The sequence below is a fragment of the Chelonia mydas genome, chromosome 1 (genome assembly GCF_015237465.2).
Source record: "Chelonia mydas isolate rCheMyd1 chromosome 1, rCheMyd1.pri.v2, whole genome shotgun sequence".
NCBI lineage: Eukaryota > Metazoa > Chordata > Testudines > Cheloniidae > Chelonia > Chelonia mydas.
This window is the reverse complement of record NC_057849.1, coordinates 341,632,364-341,658,903: the sequence shown is the minus strand read 5'-3', so window position 1 is coordinate 341,658,903 and position 26,540 is coordinate 341,632,364. Positions and strand designations below refer to the sequence as shown.

At 42.9% G+C, this 26,540-nt stretch overlaps 1 protein-coding gene and 1 long non-coding RNA gene across 9 annotated transcripts in view; one reads left to right on the top strand and one right to left on the bottom strand.

The window, feature by feature from the left end:
* TASOR2 (transcription activation suppressor family member 2) overlaps positions 1 to 26,540 on the bottom strand; it is a 78,256-nt gene that overhangs the window by 27,685 nt on the left and 24,031 nt on the right. For 7 of the 8 annotated variants that reach the window (XM_043521062.1, XM_043521066.1, XM_037889392.2 and 4 more), the window contains exons 3-16: positions 23,176 to 23,271; positions 22,293 to 22,365; positions 19,630 to 19,721; positions 17,098 to 17,235; positions 16,828 to 16,952; positions 16,700 to 16,719; positions 16,500 to 16,599; positions 14,569 to 14,669; positions 13,179 to 13,282; positions 10,843 to 10,915; positions 10,654 to 10,728; positions 4,051 to 4,839; positions 2,789 to 3,025; positions 42 to 954 (exon numbers count right to left, since the gene is read on the bottom strand). In XM_043521062.1, the coding sequence (XP_043376997.1) occupies positions 42 to 954; positions 2,789 to 3,025; positions 4,051 to 4,839; positions 10,654 to 10,728; positions 10,843 to 10,915; positions 13,179 to 13,282; positions 14,569 to 14,669; positions 16,500 to 16,599; positions 16,700 to 16,719; positions 16,828 to 16,952; positions 17,098 to 17,235; positions 19,630 to 19,721; positions 22,293 to 22,365; positions 23,176 to 23,271 (2,936 nt within the window). The remainder of the gene's footprint in view (positions 1 to 41; positions 955 to 2,788; positions 3,026 to 4,050; positions 4,840 to 10,653; positions 10,729 to 10,842; positions 10,916 to 13,178; positions 13,283 to 14,568; positions 14,670 to 16,499; positions 16,600 to 16,699; positions 16,720 to 16,827; positions 16,953 to 17,097; positions 17,236 to 19,629; positions 19,722 to 22,292; positions 22,366 to 23,175; positions 23,272 to 26,540) is intronic. The other variant, XM_037889389.2, reaches the window with a different exon arrangement.
* LOC119565084 overlaps positions 1 to 26,540 on the top strand; it is a 49,985-nt gene that overhangs the window by 14,632 nt on the left and 8,813 nt on the right. The window contains exons 2-5 of the long non-coding RNA XR_005223823.2: positions 3,749 to 3,960; positions 4,198 to 4,531; positions 10,388 to 10,419; positions 13,197 to 13,636. This is a non-coding gene — a long non-coding RNA (uncharacterized LOC119565084). The remainder of the gene's footprint in view (positions 1 to 3,748; positions 3,961 to 4,197; positions 4,532 to 10,387; positions 10,420 to 13,196; positions 13,637 to 26,540) is intronic.

Here is a 26,540-nt window from a genome sequence, read left to right as displayed (position 1 = left end):
AGGGTAAGAAATATCTATCTACCCACCACTGAGCCACTTACCCATGCAGAGCACGAATTACAGTTTTCTCTAAAGAATTGTTGGTGTATTTGCTATCTAAATTGAAGAGGTATTCAGCTTCCCATTGACATGTCACCTTAACAGATCCATCACAGCTCTTCACTGTGTGAGACTTGGAGAAGTCTTCCTTCAACCTGGAAGAAAGGGCACCTCTTCTGCGTTTTACCACCAAGTCGTCAAATGGCTTCTGCGTATGAGTATTGTTCTGCTGATGCCGGAAAGGCAGAACTTTCCCAACTAGAGGACTCGATTTAGCACTTTTAGCTCCATTTCTGAAGGCAGCAGGGCCCTGTGCTCCTTTTGGGAGGGCGCTTTTTTTAGAATGTTCTGATATCTGTGAGGCATAAGAGTGCTCAGAGGCAATAGAAGAATGCTTGTTCACATCTGAAGTATCTAGCACCTCCTTGGAAAGCAATGGCCGGGCTTTGGCAGAGTTAGGGCTTGTGCAGTTCTTCTTGCTGGAAATTACAGGGCTTTTATCTCTTGGGATAGCAGCTAAGTCTTTTCTTAAATCAGATTTTGCAGGAGAAGAAAGTTTCTGATTCTCTGTTTGGCTAGAAGAGGATCCTCCCTTTAGATGTTTATCCACCCTGTGGTATTCATGATCTGAAGCAATTCGCGAAGGCTTCCTTTTCCGAAGAGAGCGTCGCTCTTTTGACAGGTCATAAGGAGAGGCAACTCTACTATCTTTATGATCAAGTGGAGGAATGCAAGAGCTCAGAGCTAGATCAGCCAACAAATTCAACCCATGCGATTCACAGTTACTTCCTTTCAGAGTCAGGTTGACATCTTGAGCAGTAACACTGTGTGTGTAAGTCTCATTTACGCCACTGACTGTCCCTTGACTTTCTGATGGAACTTCATTTGATGACAGTGACAAAGTCTCTTTCTTTACTGCATAAGAAAAACAAAATCAGATAATAAATACTGAACCACTTATTTCTATCATGAGAAATACTTAAAGTAGAGTTCTGCTCTTGAAAGTGACTGTCCAAATGGCATCATGGCATTTATTACTTCTCAATTATTTCCACCTCAAATATACCCAGTCTGCAAGTATAAAGATGGTAAATTTGCAAATTTAAAATAAAAGTTCAAGAAATACAAAAGTTAATTTTGCTATTGTTGTTACAGTAGCATTTTAGGATTCGCTTTGCTGTGCAAGGAGCTGTGCAGAGAGAGGCTGTGAGTTTACGGTGTAATAGAATCTTAACTTGAACGCGCTGCACATACTGAATATATTCGAGTATACATTTAAACAATACAGCCAGTAAGGAAAAATACGACATATATACAATTTAACTGCTCTTCAACCTTACTTTTACATTTCCTCCCTTTTTTCATTTTAATTTGCAATCTTCATGTTGCACGAACAGTGGTTTGCTTTTACTTCTCCACATAGTTTCTGAAGTCTTTAAAAAGAGGAAACACACCCCACTGATGCATGCTTCCAAGTAGTGCATAATCAGTTCTTCCTAGTGCGTAACACAGATACATGCATCTCAAAGACTGTGCACTTTACACAGATCCAGGCACAATTATGGTGCCTCCTGGAAGTCAGCTAGTGACACAAAACTCCAGAGCGTCAGGAATATTCATTTATTTATTTATTTAACCAATGTTTAAAATGCACCCACCACCATGTCTCTGAGCACGTGCATATAAAAACAATACAAAAATTATATAACATTACATAAAGTAGACTCATAATAAAAAACAGGACAAAAATATCCCTTCCCACTCTTCATGCAAAGCCATGAAAAGATACGCTCTGTATAGTGTCCTGAAGGCTAAACTCTGGCTCTGTAGCAAGGCATTTAAGTTGTGTTTTTCTTCTTCCTAAAAATTTTCCCTTTTTTTGGCACATGCTGGGACTCTGCTCCCAGTTTCTTTCCCTAAAATATTACATATCTACGTACGTGAGTAACCAAACCAAAACAGGACGTGCCCTCTGAGGGCATAAACAAGACACTGGAGGGGCCTGGTGCTCAACTTTGAGACTCCACCTCACCTCTGCCCAGCCAGTGCACAGGTGGGAGACGAGTGCTAATCTAACAAACGCTGAATGAAGTATATTGCTTACACCACAGACAGCACTGCTTATTTTTTATGGTCTGTAGTAAAAGAATAACGATTCATAATTTGAGTCCAGGGAGTGAGATTACTCTCCAAAACCTTCTCTCCACTTGGCAAAGGGGCCAGAGAGAAAGAAAGACTGGAGACAGAGATCTAGAGAAGGATGTTGTAAAACATGCTGAGTTTAAAAAATGTAAGGGCTTTCCTGTTCCATCGTTTATTCTGGCACTAGTTCTCAGTTGTAGACAGAGAGTCTTTGCAAGCCAACATTTGCACATACTGTATAAACAGGCTTTCCACGCTGCTTTTGAAACTCTCTCTAGTTTATTCTTTTGAGTTGTGGCAATTTCACTATTTTTAAAAGCACTGGATTTACAGTGTAATAAGCTAAAAACCTGGTCAGATGCCAAATATAAATTGGGCTTATAAGACATGTTACACAATTTGCCTTAAAGCAGTTTAAAAGCATGAGCCATTTTCAGATGTGAAAAGAGCAGTTTGAATGATCAGAGAACTGCACATTTTCCAAGCTTACTATCTGAGTGATTAGGAAGTGTCTCAAAGAGGCTGGAACGATTTACAAATCAAATATGATATTCATGATATCCCTAATATTTTAGATGAAAAGTTACACAAAGAACAACATTCTTACCAGGTTCCAATTGCTGTATGGCTTTAGGCTTACAGCTCCCTTTAGGTATGGTTTTTATGGTCTTACTTTTTGTTTGCTTTGCGACTTGCTCAGAAATCTGATCATTTTTTGCATCTGGTTGCTTAAGTTTCCTTGGTTTCTTGGTAGCCAAGCTAGTATCTTCAGGCGAAGACGTTCCTTTAGTTGTAGGCTCAGATTGTGTTCTGTGTACAAATTCTGCAGACAGTACCTCAGCACCTTGGATGAAAAAAGCTCTTTTTAAAGGGGGGTTAGTTAAAAAATTTTTTTTAAAAAGAAACACTAGTTTCAATAGACATAGGAATGTACGAGTTACTGCTGACAAGTAAGCACTGGTGACAACACAGGCCAGATGACAATTGGTTTAAAATATTTGATTTTAGAAAGAGGGGTATATGACTGAAAGTAACCAGCAAGTGCTTATTAAAATTTAAGCTTCAACACACAAGCTTATCTTAGTGCACTATTTCTCAACACTGTCACTGTCCAAGAATCAACACTTGATCAGTGTGAACTCGTTTGGCACGTTACTGTACTCCTCCTGCTTGGCACATCTAGATGTAAAGCCTAGATGTATTTATTTAGCATCCCAAGTGGCTTCTGAGCCCTTGTCTCATATTGCTCAGAACTGTAGCCAGGAGCAGAAGCTTTTGGGTAATTTCCAAATGGAAGGCAGCGCAGTGCAGGATGGAGTTTGGCATGTCGGTTGAACAGGTGCAGCCATACTCATAGTTTCCAATCCACATGGAGGAGAAACCATTGTAGACTCCACAAATTCAGCCTAACCTGAACTAAAGACCAGCTCCTGATGTTGCAGCTACTGATACAAACACACACTTCTAAAATGTCTGGAACGACTGCTGTGTGTGGACATATACGACAACAGCTTTGCATGCCCAAGGCATTTTAGCTGCAAGCTTATCACCATGTTTTTTCACCTAGTGTCATCAGGGTCATAGTGAGAAGGAGAGTCCCCTGTAAGGAAGCCAGAAGGAAAACCATGAAAGGAAGTCTTTCAATCAACTAGCAACAAGGGATGACTCAGCAACTGATCTACCTGCCCGAGATATTGGAAACCTGTTTATTATTATTAACATTCTCACCCAAGGTAGGAATCGAGTGGTGTTCCTTAAGTATATCAGCACACAAACAAGGTAAGACAACTGTGATCGAGTTTTAAACTTCAGACATGGATTATATATAGGATGAGTTTTTTTGAGCGAGTTGGTTTATATGGTGCTTACCTCTTTTCCTTTTATGTGGAAACTGCAAATTTGCTAATTTAAGTGTGGGTTCATTAGAATTTGTTGTGAGTCCTTGTTTTTTGGGAAAAGGAAAAGAAACATTCATCCTTTTCTTTTTGGTCCCTTTTCTGTTGCTGTCCACCACAGAAAGAATTTTCAAAGGGGCCCATTTCTTCTTTGTGCTGCTGACAATGGCTCTGTTGGATTTCCTCTTATTCTGCTGCATCTTCAGATTAGCTGCTGGGTTCATTTCCACCTTGGTATCTTCCTGGAACTGGTTCAATTCTGGAATATTCTTAGGTTTTTCAGTTTCAACTCTGATCTCTGCTGCTATGTCAGGAAGCACAGAGTCCGGTGGCAAAACGAAAGCCAAGTCAGCTTCACAGGTTCTGTCAGAAATGCCGCACAGGGACTGAGGATTGCCCGCCAAACAGTCTAAGGCCACGGACATTTCCAAAGAATAGCTGCTGGGGTCAGAAAGGTAAGACTGCAGTTGGGAAAATGACTGTTTCGGGCATTTTTCAGAAGGAGAAACACTTTCAGACTTATTTGGTGATGGATCACAAGAAAGGGGCAAATTGTCATTTGTGCCAGAAGCTGCAAGTGAATTTTTAGCAAGTTTTGCAAATTTCTGGAAGTACCGCTTCACCAAAATGCTGGAATGGAGTCCCGCCTCAGGTGGACATGCTGTCGCTTCCTGTATGGCATAGTGAAGGCCAGGCAAAACAGAGGTTACTTTTAAAGAGATCTCGTTGAGTTTGTTTTCACAGTTCAATTCCTGTTTTTTTACTGGGGGGGAAAAAAAAAGTACTTCAATAATATAACAATATGATCACGCAGACACACAAACATATCAATGCTAAAGTAATGTTAAAGATCTGAAAAACCCACAAAAAGTTATCCCAAAAACAGTCTCCTCACTTTGATGGATGCTTTTAACTCCTGCTAAAGATAAGGAGAGTTCCACATGGATAACAAACATAGACTAGACCCCTCGCAGTCAAGAAAGAAATTCTAAGCTAATTCTCTTTCATTAGCTTGCCCCGTTGTGCAAGTTATTACAGAGGCTTTACAGAAAAGTGTAACATTACATATCATACACAGATCAAGTTCAGTTATCTGAATGTTTCCAAGGAAAACTGAAATGCTGGGATAAACAGAGTTTTGAATAAATGAATTTTTGGTTCCATACCAATTTAAAATTTGAGATACCTCAAAATTCAGGTAACTGGGGTTGGCCTGTGCTGTTTATCTCCCTGTTTAGATGCTATCTTCAATAGTATTTGCATCTTTACTATACCGACCGCTGGAGAAAGTAATTGGCTTGGAAACTACAGTTCTACTAAACAAAAGACATATAGTACGTTGTGCAGAATAGGGAAAAGAGGGTATAAACAGGAGGCGCTAAGGTAATACAAATAAATAATGCCAGAATGTTACTCTCAGCTGGACACATTGCCTTTAATGGGGCCAGCATTTCACCCACTGGGAGTTTTACCATTGACTTCAGTGCGGCCAGAATTTTACTACCCATTGTCTTCAACATTAGGGAAACAGCCAACTTGCTGAAGGTACGGATTTCCATTTGTTAAATGTCCCTGCTGTTTGGGGGAATTCATTTGAAGGTAGAGTCAGATGCTTTTCAACCACACCCATTTCATGAATAACCAATGTGAGACACGGCTTGCTGGGTTTTGCCAGATGCCCAATTTGTGCAACCTGCTTTATTATTTAGCCTACTGCAATCTCACAATGGCAACACAAGCCCTGGCGAGCCCAAGACTTGATTGACATGTGTCACTCTTAGCAAGGCTCCCAGCCGTGCTGCTCCCCTGCCCGTTGCTTGTTCAAGAACGCAGCAGCTCATCTGTTCACTGGATTGAGCAACCCCCGTCGTATTACACGTATCCTGCACTCTTCACATCGGGTGGGCTTCAGAGCCCAGGCTCCAACTTGAGCTGAAACTTCAAAGTGCTGTTTACACAGCTATTTTTAGAGCACCAGCCCTGCCAGCCCAAGTCTGTTGGCCAGGGGTGGGAGGCTTGCTGCCAAACGTTGTGCAGATATACCACGGGCGGGCAAACTTTTTGGCCTGAGGGCTGCATCGGGTTTCCGAAATTGTACAGAGGGCTGCTTAGGGGAGGCTGTGCTTCCCCAAACAGCCAGGCGTGGCCCGGCCCCCGCCCCCTATCCAACCCCCCCTGCTTCTCGCCCCCCCCCAGGACTCCTGCCCCATCCAACCCGCCCTGTTCCCTGACAGCCCCCCCAGGACTCCTGCCCCATCCACCCCCCCTGCTCCCTGTCCCCTGACTGCCCCCCGCCACCCCATCCAACCCCTCCTCTCATTCCTGACTGCCGCCCCGGGACCCCTGCCCCATCCAAGCACCCCTTCTCCCTGTCCCCTGCTGCCCCTGGAACCCCTGCCCCGACTGCCCCCTGCCGCCCCATCCAACCCCCCCTCCTTCCTGACTGCCCCCTGGGGACCCCTGTTCCCCGCCCTCTGACCGCCCCGACCCCTATCCACACCCCCGCCTCTGACCACCCTCCCCAAACTCCCCTGCCCCTTTACTGCGCTGCCTGGAGCACCGGTGACTGGCGGCGCTACAGCAGCGCTGCCCAGAGCACCAGGACAGACAGAGCATTGTGCCGGCGGCACAGTGAGCTGAGACTGCGGGGGAGGGGCCGGGGGCTAGCCTCCCGGACCAGGAGCTCAGGGGACGGGCAGGAGGGTCCCACGGGCCGGATGTGGCCCATGGGCCATAGTTTGCCCACCTCTGAGATATATCCTTAGGTAGGCTCACAACAGACACTGTTAATTTTCAAAGCCTCAAATCTCCAACGGCATAAGAATGGCCATATTGGGTCAGACCAAAGGTCCATCTAGCCCAGTATCCTGTCTTCCGACAGTGCCCAATGCCAGGTTCCCCAGAAGGAATGAACAGAACAGGGAATCATCAAGTGATCCATCCTCGGTCACCCATTCCCAGCTTCTGGGAGACTAGAAACACCATCCCTGCCAATCCTGGCTAATAGCCATTGATGGACCTATCCTCCATGAACTTATCTAGTTCTTTTTTTAACTCGGTTATAGTCTTGGCCTTCACGACATCCTCTGGCAAAGAATTCCATGGGTTGACTGTGCATTGGGGGAAGAAATATTTCCTTTTGTTTGTTTTAAACCAGCTGCCTATTAATTTCATTGGGTTACTCCTAGTTCTTGTGTTATGAGAAGGAGTGAGTAACACTTCCTTATTTACTTTCTCCACACCAGTCATGATTTTATAGACCTCAATCATATCCCCCCTTAGTCATCTCTTTTCCAAGCGGAAAATGTCCCAGTCTTATTAATCTCTCCTGATACAGAAACCACTCGATACCCCTAACCATTTTTGTTGCCCTTCTCTGCACCTTTTCCAATTCCAATATATCTTTTTTGACATGGGGCGACCACATCTGCACGCAGTATTCAAGAGGTGGGCGTACCATAGATTTATAGAGAGGCAACATGATATTTTCTATCTTATCATCTCTCCCTTTCTTAATGATTCCCAACATTCTGTTCGCTGTTTTGACTGTGGCTGCCCATAGAGTGGCTGTTTTCAGAGAATTATCCACAATGACTCCAAGATCTCTTTCTTGAGGGGTAACAGCTAATTTAGCCCCCGTCGCTGTATGTGCAGAGTTGGCATGACTATTAATTCTTAGAATTCTAAAGTGAGAAACAGCAACTGAGTAAATTCAGCGCCACCTCTCTTCTCCTCTCCCTTTGCCCTCCTTTTTCCATCTTGCCATCTTCATAGCCTCACAAAACCCCAGGACAGAGCCAACCAAAAGGCTCTCCACTCCTCCCCTCAGAGCTAGGAGAGGGTCTATAACAGGGGTGGCCAACCTGTGGCTCTTCAGAAGTTAACATACGGCTCCTTGTATAGGCACTGACTCCAGGGCTGGAGCTATAGATGCCAACTTTCCAGTGTGCTGGGGGGTGCTCACTGCTCAACCCCCTGCTTTGCCCCAAGCCCTGCCCCCACTCCACCCCCTCCCCCAAGGTCTCTGCCCCTTTCCCCAAGTCTGCCATGCCCTCGCTCCTCCCCCACAGAGCCTCCTGTGCATGCGAAACAGCTGATTGCGGCAGGTGCTGACTGGCGGGGCCACCGGCAGGTGGGAGGCGTTGCAGGCTGGAGCTGATGGGGGGCTGCTGACGTATTACTGTGGCTCTTTGGCAATGTACACTGGTAAATTCTGGCTCCTTCTGAGGCTCAGGTTGGCCACCCCTGGTCTATGACAACTTTATTTTTAACACTGGGAAGGAGAAAGTTCAGTTCTGGCAGGAAAGCAAGATTTGAACTGGGTTAACACAGGTCTACAATAGCTCATTCAGATAACTGAAATTAAACAGCAACCTAAAAAGGAGTCCTGTTGAAACCAACAACTGGAAGCTACTAAACGTTAAAATCCTACAGTGCAATCTAATTAAAATTAGACTATCAATATAATTTAAGAACTGTAATATAATTAGTACTCTAATTACTATACATTATCCTCTCCTCTTCCCTCTTTTCCTGGCTTGGAACCAGGAAGTAATGGCAAACTCCTTCCCACATCCACACTGTGCTCAAACCTGCCACTTCATTCTCCACAACACATCAAAGCTCTGTCCTCTCTGTCCCATTCATCTGGGCAGCGCTGGGCTCCAATAATTTCCTGCCTTGACTACAGCAAAATCCTCCCCTCTGGCCTCAGTGACACCCACATCATCCCCACTCCAGTCTGTCCAAAATGTGGCCATCAAAATTATCTTCCTTCACAGACTGACCATCTCACCCCGCGTTCTGAATCCCCTCCAGTAGCTTCCCTTTGGAGACACATCAAGTTTAAAATTCTCACATGCATCTTCAAAGCTATCCATAACTCTATCCCAGCCTACATCTTGGATCTTGTCTGCTATCACATTTTCCCCTTCTTGCTCTGCCATTTTCTGTGATTTCCTTCTCTCACATTAGTCTCCATATGTCTCCTCCCACCCCAAGCATGGAATGCCATTCCCAAAGCAGTGTGCCAAGCTACAGTCATCTTTTCATCCAAATTACATTTAAAAGCCTATTTCTGCCACAGCTGCCCGAAGGAAGAGAGTTTATAGCTTAGTTCAAATTATGAATACAAGCTAAACTCCCCCCACCTCTGGATTTCCAATTGGATCCTGTCTACTTTCTAAATCGTGAGCTCTTTAAGGCCTGGTTTGTTTTTATTTGTGTGCTGTACGGCACCGAAGCACATTGTCAGCCCAATAATCACTAAAACAAGAACAGAATAAAATACATGATAGTGTGTGTTGATGTAATGTTTTACTGGCTTGAGTTTAGGATGAATCACCAAAAACAAAGCCAAAAGTTACACAGGTCATTTAAAAGGAGAAGCAAATACAACTTTTCTACCAGCATCACGTATTATATTTCATATGTTTAAAATGAAAAGTTGTTTCAGAAACTATTTTAGAATTGTAACATTTTGAGTGCTACAATTTGTTGTATCCTTCCACCTGTACAGTCTAGTTAGTTGCGTTACAGTACATCCTCACAGCAAGAAAAAAGCATTGCAGCGAGTCCGAGAGCCTGGGTCACCTGACTTGGGCTCACGCTGCAATGCTAAAAATAGCAGCTTAAATGGTTGGCCCTGGGCTGGAGTCCGGGCTCTGGAACCCGGGGACAGGGGAGGGTCTTGCAGCCTAGGATCTAGCCCAAGCATCTACCTGGCTATTTTTAGCCCCGCAGGAGGAGTCCTGAGAGCCAGAGTCTTTTTTTGCTCTGTAGACGTACCCTTAGTTACTATGCGATGAATTCTACAGGTCCCAGGAGGAAGTTATAATACATGTTTAAACACATGACTTTAAATAGCTTTACTGTTCACTGGGATTACACAGATCTATAGTCCAGTATCTTATGATCCACCAGAGATGATAGGGGGTGTGTGTGTGCGTGTGTCTGTGAGCGATATGGGGTAATGTGCCCCCCCATTTGCTGCTTGCCTTGTACTGTTCAGAGGTTTGCAATATTAGAAGTATTCCCTGCTGAGGTGAATTAGTGAAAAGACTGCAGGCGGGGCAGTAAAAAGTGAATAACCATTTTTTCACATGATTAAATAAATAAACTTTACACATTAATACCATCACCCTCTATAAGGCATGGTATAAAATTAATATACAGATATAAAATGTTATGTGAATATAACACTGAAGTTGAAATTGTATTATATTTCGAGATTTGTGTGTGTTTAAATTTGCAACCTTCATTTTCCATTCATTCGATTTTTTTTTTTTTTTTTTTTTTTACATAAAACATAGGCAAATCTTAGAGACCACAAACAGCAGTGAACGTAAGTAGTGCTTTAGTCAACAAAGCTCCTATACTTAACTTCTAGTTCTTACTGAAAATATCATTCAAAGATTTATAATAGGTAAACCACTGTTTATAATTCCATCAGTATTAGAGTTTTAGAATCTGCTGACCAAGAGGCCTAAAGGGAATCATGTAATCAAAATACAAATGCTGTGTTTTATACCAGTTCAATATTTTCACACATATAATAGATGCAAACAGAACACCCTACCTGTCAAACATACTGATCTAGAGGAAGTGAATAAAAACAACGCTTGGAGACTGATGGGCTCATCTAGGTCAAAACCTGTAAAAAAAAAAAAGAAGAAAATGCAGTTTATTTATAAAAAAGAGAGTGTTCTACAATTTAAAAAAAAGCATACAATGTGAAATATTTATTTAGACCTTAGTAAATTCTTACCTTTGTCACCTGTTAACGCAGAGGATGTAAGTAAAATAAGAAACCCTTGATCTTGTAAATATTTGATGATTGCCTAGAATAAGTGCATATGAAACTATAGTGAGTTTTTTCTTTTCCTTTAGAGCAAATTCATTACTCACTAAAGACACACAGCATAGTCACCAGCACTGCGGGTTTTCCCACCAATGTGTCTCAACAAAATCTTAGCAGCGAAACCTCTAGAGATAAGGCAGCAGTTCAGCCTCTAGACCTCTCAGCCTGTGCTGAGATCATCAACAAGAGTGCCAGCTGGGATGATTTTCTAATGTAACTGTTCTCTAAGAAATAGACCAGAATGATCAACTCACTCATTTCCTATATATGAGGTCAATGAACCACAGTCAGATGGTAAAAACGTTTCAGTCAGTACCAGCCTGTACCAATTTGAGCTAGTGACCCATAGATGAAATGTTCCATATAGTCTATTATCAATCCCCCAAATTATCCACTCCCCCCTTATTTCTTAATAATTATATACAGATACACACGCAAAACTAAGAAAATTTGTCCAAATAAATCCAAGAGTAGGAGCGAAATAAAACTCCAGTATCCTACCAGCATACAATAAACAGTTACACCCACATCACCAAACTATAGTGAAAATAAAATGTTACATGTGTTTGACTTATGAATATCAGCAATATAAAATGGGAAAAGTAAAAAAAAAAAAAAAATTCAGTGAAAATACAGTAATTTAGAAACATTAAATATTTTCACTATTTAATATTTAAAGAAATGAATGTTAAAACATTTTATAGTTGTTTTGAACCAGTACGTGAAAAGAATAAAAGCCAAGTTCATCACAAAGTTATTACAATGCGCATCCAAATAAATAAAACAATGACATTTCTTATCATTATGAAGGCTGCAAGCAGGAAGGATGAGGAAAGCCAAACGCTAATTAAACATCAGAGTTTAAAATACAGTTCAAAAATTTATCCTGAACAAAATAGGTGCAGTTTGATTTCAAGCAGCACAACTTACCCCAATATCACTTTCATTTTTAGACAGCAAGAAGAGTATGTATGTACGCACATACAACTGAAAGTGAAACTATGATGCTAGTAATTTTAGTTTCACTTTCAATTAGGTGCCAATGAAGTAAAATTACCAGCAATTAACTAACATAAATAAATGGTAAATAATAATAATATAATAAAAAGCCACAAAACAGAACGGGGCAATGCTTGCTGCCTCCTCCTTGAAACACAGAAGAGGCTTTTCAGCCCAATTTGACTATTTTTTGATACTTTAAATACAACTATGAAATGTTCTTATTTGCACTCAATTCCCAATTCCCATTCACCACCACTGTGAAACCTTGACTTCATAGGCTCCTCTGAGATTCCATTCTACCAGTGCTTAATTTGTAATGAAAGAGGTGCCGGGGCTCAAGCAATTTTTTTACATTCAAAACTGACGCAGCAAGCCCAGAGGTGCCAGGGCTATGAACTGCCAAGCCCAGAGGTGCCAGGGCTCAGCCCTGAGGCAAGCCCTGGCACAAATTAAGCACTGATTCTACCCATGTCACACAAGATGGAAATCCAGCCATCAACCTCTTCAGCCTTTCTGAACAATGAGAAGCTGTAGAAGGCTGCAGACCTTGGGCCAGTCCTCAGCTGGTATACATCAGCATACCGTACCTGAAGTCAACAGAACCTTGCCAGTTTACATCAGGTGAGGATTTGGCCCCCTAGCTCTGAGTCAGGAGGAGAAATTCTTTTTCAGATCACAGCATAGCCTCCACAATTTCAGAACTCAGGAAGCCTATGAAGCTTCTAGGGGACAGCTGCCAAATATCTGGTTGGATTGGGGCTCCTTATCAGCCATAAAGGAGAACTCTGAGAGTGGAGCACCTGGTATCCTTTGCTCAGTAATTCGTCATTCTGCTTGCATTGCAGCAATCAGTCTCCACCAGCTTAATAGATATAATGCACTAAGAGCCCTTTAACTATATGATTTAGTGTGCAATAGTAAAAAAAACCAACCCATCTCGGCAAGCCATAAAGGAAGACTCAAAGGCCTTGAAAAATGCATTGTATTCATTGCTGTGTTTAATTCATGCTAGAAATCAGGTCACAACTTGTACCCTGTGATCTTCTGTCAACACTCCATAAATTACGGTCCCCCACCTAAAAATATACAACATGCCACTTTTCAAAGTTAAGTAACTCAGATGCCAATTTGCATTATTTAGGAAAAGTCCTGTACACCCTTTTTAAAGACTAAGAATCTTCACATAAAAATTAAATATGACCATTTTTCCCTGGACTACAATCACTTAAAATAATTCTTACCAACTCCTTTTCCTTTAGGTTTTCTAATAATGGATCCATTTTATGTTGGTCTTTATTGGAAATTTCCACTTCATACAAACTGAAGTAAATATCTTGATAACAGACTGGGAAGAAAACAAAGAGCACTTTATATTTAAATAACTGACTTAAATGAACCTCTGACATACAAAACAGAAAAAAACGTACTGGCCGCCGCTTCCAGCAGCTCCCATGGGCCTGCAGCAGCGAACCGCGGCCACTGGGAGCTGCGATCGGCCGAACCTGCGGACGCGGCAGGTAAACAAACCGGCCCGGCCCGCCCGGGGCTTTCCCTGCACAAGCGGTGGAACAAGTTTGGGAACCACTGATCTACTGCTGTCACCAGTTTAAGAGGAAGTTCACAGCTGAAACACTGCAGCAGACAAAGCAACTTAATGTATTTTCACTGATTTTGCAGAGCTTTGCGGCGTTGTCCAGAGGTATGTACCATGCAATATAAAATACAACAAGTTGTCATAAAATGCTCATGAATGCTATCAAAACCATCTATTTTCTATCCTGGATTCCATAGGCGGTGTAGTGGAACACAGACACTGGGCCCTATCTAGCAGCTACTGAGGTCAATAGCAGAATTCTCCGTTACAAATTAATATTTAGATCTATCATTCGGCATGGTAAAAATTGGTTCTAAGAGTCCATAAACCATATCCTAATGGTCAAAATCCCATGCCAAAAGACAGATAAACTAACAGACCCAAACTTGAAAACAGAAACACATTTCTTCTTCACATTTGTTCTCCCTCCACCCACCCCATTGACTAGGGCAGAGGGAGAGAGAAAAGAAGAAATCCCTATGCGAATACTTTATATCACAGTGACAAGGGCAGTATAAAATTACTAGCTTAGTAAATCTCTTTTCTCTCCCCTCCCTAATTTTGCTCCGATATGAGAATTCCTCACACTTGACTTCAAATGGTATCTTCCGAGCTTCTCCCAGAGCCCTGTGGATCTTCCCATTTAATTTCTCCCACTCTCAGACACCCAAAGTCACGGTAGCGCTCCCTCTAGTAGACAGCTGGATGCTGCTCCCTGCAGACTCTGTTCTTTGGGCTTATCAAAGGTTGCTAGATAGCGCCATGAGGCCTACACATTGGCTGCTGAATGCCTCCTGCTGGCTTAGGAGTGAGTGACTATGGGTTTGATCAGGCAGGATGTAAAGTACCCCGAGATCAATGATAGATGAGGATACCCAACACCGTGCAAATTCAGGCTCCGAGTGTGGATAGGCAACGGCAGAAGTATCTTGTGCTATCCTCTGTCACCCTATAAAAAGGGCTGCTTTAAAAGCAAACAAGCCACATATGAAAAATTATGAAATAAATATTCATACTGTGAGTGATTTTACACATACCTTCATTTTCAGTGTAATTACTTTTTCCAAATGCAGCTTCCGGTAGCTTTTTTTTCAAATCAGACACGCCTATGATGTATTTCATTTCCAGTTTGGCTGGCCTATCAAAAGAAGAGCAAAAGTGGTCAAGATGAAATATATGTATAGTTCTAACTCAAATGATGAATCTAAGGTTATTATACCATTGTAAAACGGAAAAGCGGAAAACTTCTCATTCCACTGAGCAGAGCTCTGATATGTGGCTTATTGTTTGCAGTGTTGCAGCTGTACTGGTCCCAGGATCTGAGAGAGACTCAAGATGGATGAGGTAATATCGTTTACTGGACCAACTTCTCTCTCTTTCACCAACAGAAGCTGGTCCAATAAAACAATATTACATCACCCACTTTGTCTCTCTCATATTGATTACTGGCTTCCAGAGAAAGGATACTGAAGTGGACCTGACAGAATTAATTAGTTTCAGTTGACAAAATAGAATAGTCTTCCCAAAAATTACTTCTTAAAAATAATACCAATTTATGGCTTCTTTGACTAGCTTGACAATGACGCCAAATGAGTAATAGTCGCCACAGACCAAAGCAGACATCAGAAAGAATTAACAAACATAGATACAGGTGATGCCACCTAATAGTGAAGTGTCCAATCAGATGTCTCAAAAATAAAAGCATGTCCCGCATGAGGTAGAAATGGTTAGGATACAAAGCCACGTGGATGCCTACTGCAGCAACAGAAAGGTGGCATTGTGTATTCTGTACCAGACTTTGGCCTGGACCAGCATCACGTGGTCTCTACTGACCCAAAGAAACCTTAAACAGTGGCATGTTACTGCAAGTCAGGGGGCATATGTTGGAGAAAACAGCTTTTGACCTGAAGAGTTATAGCCAGTATCCTGCCTGTCTGACACTACTTGCTAAAGAACCTACGTAAAGCAGAAGACAATATATTGTACTCTCTCCCACTTTAAAACTTTTTATAAATATGTTTTTAGCTTCGAGGCCAACACACACTCCGTGCGAAATTTATAAAAACCACAGCAGACCTGGGAGGAAAGTATGATCAGAAGAAAATGAGCGACTAACAAATCCCTAGCACCAAACAGACTACAAACCCTTTAACTTGTTAAATTCTTCACTGTTATCTAATTCTGACTAAATATTTTAAACACTTACTTTAATATCTTATTCACCATTTCCCCAAGCTACAGTTCAGCAGTTTCACTTTATTAGTATAATAACAAAGTCTATTTGCCATAGAAAAAAGAAAAGGAAAAACTAGGAATAATGTATTAGACTCAATACTCAACACTAGACACCTCATGTAGCAAAAGGAAAATATGCCATTTCTTGGTGCAGCTCACCTTCCTCTCGATGCCAGCTCATCTGGCAGCATGGGGGTGGGGGAGGGGGCAGCAGAGCCTGGGGAAGGGAGGGGCAAGAGCAGCCACTGCTACCTCTGTGCATGGGAAGGAAGTAGGAGGAGCAGGAGCTCAGAAATGCTAGTGGCTGGCCTCCCCTAACACACCCCCTGTGAAAGTTCAAGTGATAAGGGTAGCCCATGTAGGGTGACCAGATAGCAAGTGTGAAAAATCAGGACACTTTTTTGGGATGGGGGTTTATAGTTGCCAAAATAAAACAAAGCCCCTAATATTGGGACGGTTCCGATAACATCAGGACGTCTGGTCACCCGAAGCCGATGTAAGGGAGTAAGGTGGCTCTTTACCCCACTAAGCAGGGGTGCAGCTGAGCTTATGACTGAGCCTTTAGCTTTTACATCTGCTTGAAGCTGGAAACTGCCTTTCTAGCTAAGGTGCCAAAGGATACATCTGTGATTCCCAGCATCAGTGTCAATAAAGCCTCAAATTGTGGGTTTTTTCCATTTCACTCTGCGGCTACCCAAGCGTACAGAAAAAGGGAAAATATACTTATACTTACAGTTGTGCTGGAATCACAGCACTATATGGGGACCTAAGGGCTATATCACACAGTAGGTGCCCCTGGATAGAAAGCTGCCCTCTCCACGGGCAATAATATACTAAAAATAAAATCAGAAAAAGAATTATGTGTAAATGAAAACAATGCCAATAAAGCTACATTTAAATACCACATATCAAACCAACAAGAGGTTCTCTTACCTTTATTTTCAAGTTCAATTCTAGAGAAAAAAGGGCGGGGGAGGGAGGGAGAAAAGAAGAATGCTTAAAAATGGTCAAGGAAAAGCGGCACATGACTGAATATTGTACAATAATGTAAAGTTGCTTACATTCTTTTATGATTTAATGTTGACATTATTTTAGGTTCAGTGTACTGAAAGGCTATTATTACATAGGGACAGATCTGTCTAGGGCGTTCAACAACAGTGTCACTGGAAAATTCATACACGTAATACTGGAAAGAAAAAAAAAAGGAAAAACAGATGAAAGAGAATGACTTCATTCAGCAGTGCCTTAATGCAGTCCTTCATCCCACACCCATCTCACATTCAGTTCAGAAATATTTCTTCAAGCCGTCTGTTTGTTGCCAGCCACTGTACCTGACTCAATTCGAAGGCCCGAAAATGACTAGTCTCCAAGGAAATATTGTTTATATTCACAGAGATGTGGCAGTCATAGCCAGGAGTCGGATTGGTGTAATTTGCCGTGTAATTCTCTGGCACAAACTTGACCTTTCCCTGTGACAAACACATTTGCAAAAAAACAACGCTGGTAAAAATGCTTTAAACAGCAGCAAACCACCCGTGAATTTGAAGATAACTTTGCCATCCCTCCCAGAATCTCAAAGCTCTCTATAAAAGGGGCTGCTCGCACATCCTCCACAACTCCCTAAAAGAGGGAGGGAGACAGATCGATTTCTCCATCGGGGTCCCGCTGAGCAAGGGAAGCCGGTGGCGGGGAGACAGGGAGCCTATGTCCCCCACCGCACACTCCTTGCGGGGAGAAGACCCAGAACCAGAGCCCTGATGGGAGTCTGGGGCTGTGAGGGGTGGCGAGGGGGTGGGGGGGAGGGAGCCTGGCACAAAGCTTGGGTGGGTTGCTGGGAGCCTGGGGAGTGGCAAGGAACGTGGAGCTGCCTTTCCCACTCTGCTCTCCCATTTCCGCCCCTGCTTCACCGCTCTGCCACCAACGCCCCACCTCTGCCCCCACCACCCGCCTCCCTGCTGCCAGGAGGGCTCAGAGAACGCTGGCCAAGCAGCACCTGGAGACCCACAGAGAGGGGAGGCAAGAGAGGATGCCTGAAATCCAGCACCACAGCAGCGCCCAGGGGCCAGGAGGACAAACATGCAGATGGATATGGGACACCGTAACAGGGCTGCGGGATGGATCGGTGTCACGCCAGATACGTGACACTTGGAAGTGCTGTAATTCTGCCTTTGGATAGGAGTATGTGCGCCGCTCCAATCAGCTTCCGTGGGAGCCCCATCTTTGAACGCAAAAGGCTGAGTTTCTCATTTAAGTCTAGCAGGGTAGTAAATAGGGTGACCAGGTGTCCGGTTTTCGACCAGAACACCCGGTTGAAAAGGGACCCTGGTGGCTCCAGTCAGCACTGCTGACCAGGGCCATTAAAAGTCCAGTCGGCGGTGATGCAGAGCCAAGGCAGGCTAGTCCCTTCCTGTCCTGGGGCACTGCGCTGTGCCCCGGAAGTGGCCAGCAGGTCTGGCTCCTAGGCGGGGGGGGCCACGGGGCTCTGCATGGTGCCCCCGCCCTGAGCACTGGCTCCACACTCCCACTGGCTGGGAACCAGCCAATGGGAATTGGCGGGGGCGGTGCTTATGGGTGAGAGCAGCACGCCCCACGGAGCCTCCTGCCCCCCACTCCCCACCTAGGAGCAGGACCTGCTGGCCGCTTCCGGGGTGCAGCACAGTGCCCCAGGACAGGCAGGCAGCCTGGCTTAGTTCCACTGCACCGCTGTCCTGGAGCTGCCCGAGGTAAGCCCGCACCCCAACCCCGAACTCCCTGCCCCAGCCCTGAGCCCCCCCAAAGCCCCCTCCTGCATCCAAAACCCCTCATCCCCGGCCCCATCCCAAAGACTGCACCCCCACCCTGAGCTCCTCCCCAAACCCGGAGCCTCCTCTTGCACCCCAAACCCCTCATCCCTGGGCCCACCCCAGAGCCCGCACCCCCAGCCCAGAGCCCTCACCCCCCTTCACCTCAACCCCCTGCCCCAGCCCAGAGCCCCCTCCCACACCCTGAACCCTTCATCCCTGGCCCTGCCTCAGAGCCCTCACCCGCTCCTGTATCCCAGCCCCCTGCCCCAACCTGCAGCCTCCTCCCACACTCCGAATCCCTCAGCCCCAGCCTGGAGCCCCCTCCTGCACCCAAACCCCTAATCCCTAGCCCCACCCCAGAGCCCACACCCCCAGCCGGAGCCCTCACCCCCTCCTGCACCCCAACCCCCTGCCTCAACCTGCAGCCCCCTCCCACATTCCAAATCCCTCGGCCCCAAACTCCAGCCTGGAGCCCCCTCCTACACCCCAAATCCCTCATCCCCAGCCCAAGCCCTCACCACCCCCACACCCCAGCCTGGAGCCCACTCCCACACCCTGAACCCCTCATTTCTGGCCCCACCCCGAAGCCCACACCTGCATTTAGAGCCCTCATCCCCTCCCGCACCTCAACCCCTGCCCCAGCCCAGTGAAAGTGAGTGAGGGTGGGGGAAAGCAAGCCACCAAGGGAGGGGGAAATGTCGTGAGTGGGGGCGGGACCTCGGGGAACGGGCAGGGCTAGGGTGTTCAATTTTGTGCCAACAGAAAGTTGACAACCCTAGTAGTAAATAATGCATTGTGGAACAAATACTGAAAGACTTTCTCAGATGAAACTCTCAGTGATATCCACGCTTCTGGAGTAATACCAAGGCACCCTCTGATCTCATACTTCACGGTGCACCGTGCCCCTAATCAATATGTACTAAATACCCCAGATTCCAAAAAAAGGTATCAATATAGTATTGATTTTATAGCATATCAATATTAAGACAACACACCAACATTAACATTTTTGTCTTGCCTGCTGCTCTATGGGAACTTTCATTAACCAGTCTGTGGGGGGACAAAAAGATTGAGTTTTACCTTAATAAGTTTAAAAATTACAATACAGCCAGATTTTCCATGATACCAGGGCCTTGGATGAAGGTAGTCTGAGTACTTGGAAACATAAGCCCCTTTAAAAAAAATAAATTATAAATATATTTAATATTCTTTTTAGAATTCTGGATTATAAATAATGATTAAATAAGAAAATCCCAATGAAAAATATTTTAGCTATTATACTGTATGATTTGTTCTTTGAGTAAAACCTTAATTTTGAGCCTAAGCTACCTGAAAGTGTCCCTTTGTACCCTGAAAAGGGTTCTTAAAGGACTGAAACTGTGACAGCTCAGTGTTGTTTGCTATTGTAGATTGTGGGCCCTGCATTATATTGTTTGTATGATATCCAAGCATATCATGTAAGACCGCACAATTACGTCGCACCCCTCCCGAGACCCTCAAGTCTCACAGGAGATGTGTATGTTATAAGATTTTCCCAGTCAGAAGTGTTTAAATACATTTCAAAGTTAAAACTAGGGCTATGGATTTATTTTAGATATGACTGGCTACAATACACCTCATTCACTGCCAAACTTAGGGCCTACTCCTGTGAGTAGTCCTACTGATTTAGTAGGAGTACTTACAGTACGCGTTTGCAGGATCAGGGCCCTCTATGGTGAAACCTGATGAAAGGTCATAAAGAGCTGTGTATGTTGGCCTAGCATTGAGGGGGTTAATACATGCTGAGGTTATCAATTTGGAATTTACATAAGTAGGAGAGCTCAGACCAGATGTAATACTGTGGTGTTTGCTGAGGGCTTGTTTTTATTCAGCTTTCACCTGGGTTAATTAAAGAGGGACAGTCTGTGGTTCAGGCCAGATGACAACCACGCCTTTCGACTCCTTCTCTGTAACCTCTACATGCCCCTCAACTTCCAGATAAAATAACTCTAAACTATTTCATGACACAAGGGAGCTTTATGTGAAAGTCAGCATCTCCTATCCCCTTTCTCTGTGGGGAAAATCCAACAGTGCTTACAACCAAAAATACAGATAGCTACCAGCAACAGTCAAAAACAATAACTTCCAGTTCATTGGCTGCATTTATCCCTTGATTTCCATATACAAAAGGGTGGCAAGGGAAGGGAGTGAGATTATGTGTTTGAATTCATAGAGGCAACAATTTCTTGGCAGCTGCTAGTGTACAAAACATCAGGAAAAAATGAAACCACAACAGATCTTGAATAACTTTCAAAAGAAGGACCTATGTACAAAAATATTAGGTCAAGCAGGAGAAAAAACCCTAAGAAATTAAAATATTTCAGACACTTTCTGTTTTAGCATTGCTTTCATGTAGCCCCCTTCCCCCAAAAAAACACAAACACATGTCTAAATTCTCAGAAATGTAGTGTGTGATTCACTGCCACACTACTTCAGTTTTACTCCCGTTTGATTCCACTGATTCCAGAATACACCTCCTTGCTCAGGAATCGTACAGTTACAATATTACTTTCAGTGGAACCAAAAACCTATTTCAGCTTCCTGATACCAATAATAAAATAGTTTAAAACAAAAGATATAATGCTGACAAACATGTCGCCTTAGTTTCAAATCTTAAATCAACTTCACAGGGTGGTTTTTTTGTTTGTTTGTTTTAACTTTAAAATGTAAAATTGATGTAAACCTCTAAATTATGCATTGATCAGCTATACGTTGGGTGTGTAAATCAAGTTACGAATATCAGTGGCCCTAATCATCTAGATTTGCTTGTACTATTTTAATTTATATTGAAAAAAATGTGCCAAAGTGTCAGGTTATAACATTTGGGGCATTCAATTAAATATCTAAAACAAAAACGACAAACAAACGTCTGTTTGTTTTTTTAATACGAAAATTCACCCTCAAGAACATTAAATTAAAAGAGTGAAAATCCACAGGGCCTTTTCATCAGCTTCCTGAAATGAATGCGACTTTATGTAATTTATTTAAAAGTTCTTGTTGTCATAGTACTCTTCATAATCCAGTGGGATTAAGATGCAGACATAGATGAAGCAATTCTAACCTTCCCCGTCTGTTATTGTCTAAATTGTTTCTAAATTTGGGGCTCAATCCTGCAAACATTTCTCTGAGCCTAGCATTTACTATCATGAGTGGTCCTACTGATTGTCAATGGGATTACTCACGATGGTTAACCCTATACCAAGTATCTTTTGCAGGATCAGGTCCTTAGACTTTTGGGTCAGGGAATGGGTCTTTTCTATGTTTTGTAAAGTGTGCAGCACTGTATTATTTTGGCACGATATTATTATTAAAAGTAGTAATAACAAGAACTGGCAAAATGCAATGGATCAGCAAGAAGCTCTGGACAAGTATGATGGTCAATGTAGAGGAAGATGTTTTAAATTTTGGCATTTTTGCTAAATTGTTATTCTGACTGAAAAAACTAAGATGGAGAAGAAAGGTGGTAAAACCATCATCATTTCAATAACTAACTACATTACAGGAGGAAAACAATACTGATTGCTTGATCCATAGAACAACTGAATCTAATTTTAAAAAATAAGAAATAACAGATTTTTAATCTTTCAAATAAATAAAATTAACAAAGTAAGTCATAAAAGTTCATTTGTATGTTTCTTTTCAAGAAACTGCTTGCAGTTTATTATAACAAGTCAGATTTTTTCCCCTCTGTACTTAAACCTTACCTTTCGCTGGATCACCTAGCGTGGTAAGGGATCGGGTGTTTATACGAAGTCCACTCTGACACACCGCTTTTGCCTTCAAAATAAGTTATAGCCTCATTTATTTATTTTAAAGATAAGATGTTTAGCTATCCTGTCACTACTACAACACTTAGCAAACATACTTTCAGTTAATAAATGTATTTAAGTATTGCCAAAAAGTTAATTATTTTCACATCCACAAGACACTTATGATCCGAATATAATTACGGACAGATCCAACGTTCATTGAAGTCAGTGGAAAGATGGCCCTAAATGCCGAGAGCCATTTATCAGGTCTGGCTATGACATTTAATGAACATTTTATATTCATGCAACACACAGTGCTTTGGAAGTTTTTGGAAAATTCCACCCCCTCAGAAAAGTCTTGGCAGACAGAAGGCTGATGTCTTGCACTTTCTTAATATTCTAGCACTTTACTTCCACAACCTACAGAGTTTCTTCAAAAGGATGCTTGTAAACTGCTGTCTTCTGTCACTGAGGTTCTTTTTCATTATAAATATATCTGAGCTGTTTTGCTCATGTCTGCACTGGACTGTAAATTCACCAGGGGAGGGAAAATGCCTTTCCCTCTGTTTGCACAGTCTGTCAGCACTCAGACGACAACAACAGACTTTTTAAAAAAAAGATCAGAGTCACTGTCAGATCCTTTTTATCAGAGAAATTCTCCTCTGGCTTATTTATACAGCAATGATCACCATGAAGAGGCAGTGCAGATTACAAAGAGAAACTAAACCATTTAAGAATAATTCTGATGGACTTCCTTGGGGAGGAGCCTCATTGAAAATGAAAGTATTCAAAGATGCAGCATCTCAATATCTTATACTGAATAACTTTTCCACTTTACCTCGCTTTCACTATCAAACAGAAGAAATGCATAGGTCTCATCAAGTTCCTCCTTGGTATAGCCACTCGCTTCCTTTTCCTGGGTAAAAGTTTTGTACTGCAGAAGACACAAAAAGGCTGCTTCTTTTATATATTCCAAGTACTAGACCCACATTAATATTGTGATACAGGGATTATTATGCAGTTATATAGCACACTTCATTTAAAGATCTTAAAGTGCTCTACAAACATTAACTAAAGGTAACTAAAATGCTTTTTTCTTTCATTTCAAAAAGCATTTAAGGTCTTACGGTCTTGAAAGCATACATACTTAATATGTATTAATAATTATATTTTAAAAATCAAAATATGGTAGTTAATAATTAGTTCCTCCTTTATTTATGTGGCAAGACCCAAGTTCAGGGTCTGTGATTTCCCTACAAATATCAGTGACCTCACTAACTCCCAAAGCAACGTAAGGAAACATCTAACCGCACTGTTTAGATGCTAGTAAGATAAACAACTGCCGGTGCAGGAGAAACACGGATCATGGAATGCCTAAAAAGCCTTTCAACACAAGTATTTATAGACTCATAGACTTTAAAGCCGGAAGGGCCCATCATGATCATCTAGTCTGACCTCCTGTTCTTGCACACTGAAGGCCACAGAACTTTTCCCACCCACCCCTTTAATAGACCCATAACCTCTGGCTGAGTTACTGAAGTCATCAAATCATGATTTAAAGACTTAAAGTTAAAGAGAATCCACCATTTACACTAGTTTAAACCTGCAAGTGACCCGATCCCCATGCTGCAGAGGAAGGCAAAAAGCCCCCTCGGTTTCTACCAATCTGACCGAGGGGAAAATTCCTTCCCAACCCCATATATGATGATCAGTTAGACGCTGAGCATGTGAGCAAGACCCAGCAGCAGTGTATTTGTATTATTTGTTCATCTCTTCACCATAGTCTGTTAATTGCTTGAGGCCATTTTTATTATTTTTAAAAGAATTGCAGCAGTACACTTTTTACCCTTGCAACTTCCATGTGATGTCGGCATATGTTATATCCATTTCACAGAAGGGGAAACTGATGCACAGGGAAGTTGGAATACTGTATAGCCTAGGAGTCTTGGTTCCAGTCCTCTGCTCTAAACACACTCCCTTTCTAGGGCATAAAATATATTTAAAATGGTGACAGAATTCAAACTGACCTGCTTAAACTAAAACATTTACCGGGTCTAAACAAACCACACACAAAAAGAATTCTTCATTCTTGCCCCTCTTTACAGAAATGATGTGAAGGTTTTGTATCCAGTATTAAAATTTCTTTCATGACTTGCTCCCTGGACATGCAATCATTGACGAATCATGCAGCAGGCCAGCTGATCTATCCCACTTGTTAGTGCTCGAAGTGTGCACAGGGTTTGAAGGGAAATCCAGGGGACTGTTGAAGTGCCCCGATGTTCCAGACTGACAGCGCTTTGAAAGGGTGAAACTATGAGACAGTGGCTTTGACAGACAAGCGTGATTATGCCTACTCCAGCAATTTTCTCAAAATCTCCTGCGGGTGCACTACCATTGGTGGTATCAGTAGGAGGAGGAAAGGAACAGTTGTTTTTTACCACTGTCTCATCTGTTTACATTTGGCAGGATTTCTTCACTGGCGTATGAGCTAAAACTTCATTTGAAAGCGTAGTTTGACTCCCCCACTAGAAAGCAGGGGAGTGTGTTTGTCAAGGCTTGTGAGAACCTCGGTCCAGATGCACAAAGGGACTTGCTCAGCATTCCATTCTGCCCTTTCTGCTGGCCAAATGCAATTATGGGGGTTTATAGTTTGATTCTTTTAAAACTTTTTTCCAGGGATTTAGTACTTGTATAACTCCAGCCGGGATGCTTTTAACTGAGCTCCACGCTACAGAAAATGTCACAAGAGCCTAAGTGAGCAGGCAGGGAGCTAATTTTTTCAAATCACTTTTCTTATCTCATGGAATTGATTTATGAAATCTCCCTAAAAATTGTGGGAGGAGAGAAAAGATTTAAGATGAGACTGCAAGTTAGAAAAGCAGTAGGCTGAATATCACACTTTCGTTTTTTGTATTTACGCCCAAGTGTGACTGCAGCATTGAAGACGGTCTGATCGGATTTTAAAACAAACGTAGATGTTTGCTAAATTATTGTTAAATAGCAAATGAACTGATTTCTAGTTTAGGAGTCCATGACTGGGATTCCCGGGCTACAATAATATAAATAATAATATTATCTAAAAAAATAAACCGTTATTAGGTTGACAAAAGAATTCTGCCGGCGACCTACTTGTGCCTACAGTGGGGGTTAGGTCGATCTAACTATCTCACAGAGGGCATAAGAACATAAGAATGGCCCTACTGGGTCAGTCCAAAGGTCCATCTAGCCCAGTATCCTGTCTTCCGTCAGTGGCCAATGCCAGGTGCCCCAGAATAGAACAGGTGATCATCAAGTGATCCATCCCCTGTCGCTCATTCCCAGCTTCTGGCAAACAGAAATTTTTCACAACCCTGAGCCATGTGGCCAGGTTGACTTAAGATTTAGGTGTAGAGCAGGCCTCTCAGAGCCTTGGATTACCTACATCAATGGAAAACCCCTTCCACAGATATAGGAAATCTTTACACTCTACAGTGTAACTGTGACACTGTAATGCAGTGAGAAAGAGTCAGAGTGGCCTAAGGCTGATTTGGCAATCGTCCCCATGCAAGTCCAATTGAGGAGATAATTGGCTAAGGACTGGATGTTTAACCAGTTAACAAGGCGAGTCAGCTGCTCAGCTGAGGACAGTTAAAAGAGAGACAGGAAGAGGAAAGGTTCAGATCTTCTACACTTTCCACAGTATGCATCCGATGAAGTGAGCTGTAGCTCATGAAAGCTTATGCTCAGATAAATTGGTTAGTCTCTAAGGTGCCACAAGTCCTCCTTTTCTTTTAGGAAGAGGAAAGAGCAGGGAGGGATACACAGGAAAGAAGAGCCAGTGAAGCCCAGGATCTCAGGGAGGTGAGATCTCTTCTCTCCCCTCTTCCCCTCCACCTCCCACCCCCCTGCCTAGAGGAAATGTAAAAGTTTTATGTTGTGGAGGGACAAGGACTTGTCTACTGTAAATAAAGCACTGGGTGTTGAACTTGCCACTGGCATACATGAGGACTGCTTGCAGAGAGGAATCCAGGGTGAGGTGAACCCTGCCCTGTGACACGCTGACTACGATTTCAGCTCTATTTTTAGTTAATGACAACAGAAGCACTGGTTCCTGGGGGCTCGAAGAGTCATTTGCAGTCTTCAAAGAATACAGCCTCGAGCACAATACAAATGAAGATGGTACTGGAAAGCCCTCTTTAAATAAATATTTTTAAAATGGTTTCA